The sequence below is a fragment of the Sinocyclocheilus anshuiensis genome, unplaced genomic scaffold (genome assembly GCF_001515605.1).
Source record: "Sinocyclocheilus anshuiensis isolate Anshui unplaced genomic scaffold, SAMN03320099.WGS_v1.1 scaffold444, whole genome shotgun sequence".
NCBI classification, from domain to species: domain Eukaryota; kingdom Metazoa; phylum Chordata; class Actinopteri; order Cypriniformes; family Cyprinidae; genus Sinocyclocheilus; species Sinocyclocheilus anshuiensis.
In genome coordinates, this window is record NW_015555739.1 from 600,627 (window position 1) to 603,151 (window position 2,525).

The following is a 2,525-nucleotide window of genomic DNA, read 5'->3' on the forward strand; positions in this document are numbered from 1 at the left end:
ATATATATATATATATATATATATATATATATATATATATATATATTGTATGTCTAAGATCAATTCTCATTATCCTAAATAGAAATCTGATAGTAAGAGTATGTAAGCGTGTGTGTACCTGTGGGTGGTGCAGGAGGAAGGCTATGGTCCACAGCAGTGTGGTGGAGGTTGTCTCCACACCGGCTCCGAACGCCTCAGCCGCCGTCATCAGCACATGATCCTCCGTGATGTCATCCTCCCCACCTGACCCCTCCATCTGACCAATCAGAAGAGCGTCCAGCAGGTCTCGAGGCTCTCCGGGCTTGAGGGTCATCTGTGAGGTCAAAGGTCATGAAGACAACACAAACAACTGTAAGTGTGTGTGTGTGTGTGTTTGTGTACACTGTAAAAAATAGTTGAGAAAACATGAAAAATAAGGCAACTTGATGCAGTAAGACTTTTGAGTTCTCTAAGTTTTTTAGTTCTTCTCACTAAAGATGCTTTGTTTAGCCCATGTAAATGTGTTTGTTCATGCAATGCTGATTGTCTTATTTTACTTATAGAAAAATTCTTGTCACAGCAACTGAAACAACAATTACTGTCGTTGAGGTAATTAATTTTTCTGTTTCCTGGATGAAAAAAAAAAGAATGTGTAAAAAGTCACCACATTACCAATTTTCTGTGTATTTGTGAATGACAAACAGTGAATTGCTATAACAGTCTAAAGTGTAGACAACATTGTGTTTGTTTGTGAAACATCGTACAAGACTAAGATATCCAGGAAACGGATAGAAATGGCTGAACATACTCCAGGCCTCAAAACTAGATGCACAAACTTCGAGAACGATGCAATCAACAAAGATTAAAAAGATGAGCTCTTTACATCACAGTACAACAAATAACTAACAATAATGACAAAACAACAACAAAAAGGTTTAAATGAAGATGCAGCAAGCAGCAAAACAATAATCCTATAACAGTAACAGCATCATTTATTCATGCTGCAATGCATGCTGGGAACTCAGAAAGCCTTGACATTTCAACAATGTGAAAAGTTCTTTGTTCAGACAACTGTGTTTGACTAGTTGGGACAACATTTGGGGTAATTTTGTTGATCTGACAAGAGTTTTCATGTAGTTTCAAGAAAATAGCATTTTTTTGTATTTGTGACCCTGGAGCACAAAACCAGTCATAATGGTCGATTTTTTGAAATTGAGATTTATGCATCATCTGAAAGCTGAATAAATAAGCTTTCCATTGATGTATGGTTTGTTAGAATAGGACAATATTTGGTCGCGATACAACTATTTGAAAATCTGGAATCTGAGGGTGCAAAAATCTAAATATTGAGAAAATCATCTTTAAAGTTGTCCAAATGAAGTTCTTAGCAATGCATATTACTAATTACATTTTTTTTTATATATATTCATGGTAGGAAATTTACAAAACATGATCTTTACTTAATATCCTAATGATTTTTGGCATAAAAGAAAAATGGATCATTTTGACCCATACAATGTATTGTTGGCTATTGCTACAAATATATCCGTGCTACTTATGACTGCTTTTGTGCTGCAATATCACATTTGAGACTCAAAAGATCATTTCATTTTTTTACGGTGTACCTTGTGCTCCAGCAGTTTTCTGTGCAGGAGTTGGTCTCTCACTGAAACGCACTGCTTCAGCTTCTTTAGGTCCTTGTTGGGGAAAATCTGATGGAATCAAAGGTCATATTAGGAAATAAAACACAGATGATATTAGTAATGATTCTAATATGTGACCCTGGAGCACAAAACCAGTCATAAGTAGCACGGATATATTTGTAGTAATAACCAACAATGGAACGCTTATTTATTCAGCTTTCAGATGATGTATAAATCTCAATTTCAAAAAAATTGACCCTTATGACAGGTTTTGTGGTCCAGGGTCACATATGGGAGTTAAAGTGAAGGCAGACTCTCAGCCAAGGAAAGATGTCGACGAGTCCTCCTCTGGCGATGGTCTGGACGATGCCGTCGTTGTAGTCCATGACGGTCAGGAGCTCGGGGTCGTTGCGCTGGTACGAGGAGCTGAACACCAGCCTGCAGATGACGTTAGTGACTGCCCGCATCAGAACCGGGCTGAGATCTGAACTCTGACCCCTGCAGGACTGGAGCTCTTCGCACAGATCGTCTGCAGCCTCCTGAACTACACACACATTCAGCACCATACGAGCGGATAGGAGATAGTAGTTTATAGTAAACAGAACAGCGTGTGTGCGTATACAGCGGATCCTACGGAAGCTTGTTTCCGCCTCAAAATAAAAAAATACAAAATTCTGACTTTTTCCAGAATTGCTAGTTTATATCACAGTTGCAAGTTATAAAGTTTACATCTCACAATTCTGAGTTTACACCTTGCAACTGAGTTTATATTGCAATACTTAGTGTGGGATTACAAATTTAAGAATCTGTTTAAAATATGCTGATCCTATGTTCAATCTTGCAATTCTGAGTTTACAGTATATCGCAATTCTGAGTTTATATCTTGCAGTTAAGTTTATATCG

General features: G+C 37.6%; 1 protein-coding gene across 1 annotated transcript in view; it reads right to left on the minus strand.

Moving 5' to 3' along the window:
* The window catches only part of cyp17a2 (cytochrome P450, family 17, subfamily A, polypeptide 2), a 5,176-nt gene extending 3,018 nt beyond the window's left edge, over positions 1-2,158 (minus strand). The window contains exons 1-3 of the mRNA XM_016466659.1: positions 1,937-2,158; positions 1,605-1,691; positions 119-313 (exon numbers count right to left, since the gene is read on the minus strand). Of these exons, the coding sequence (XP_016322145.1) occupies positions 119-313; positions 1,605-1,691; positions 1,937-2,089 (435 nt within the window). The 5' untranslated portion in view covers positions 2,090-2,158. The remainder of the gene's footprint in view (positions 1-118; positions 314-1,604; positions 1,692-1,936) is intronic.
* Between the last annotated feature and the right edge of the window lie 367 nt (positions 2,159-2,525).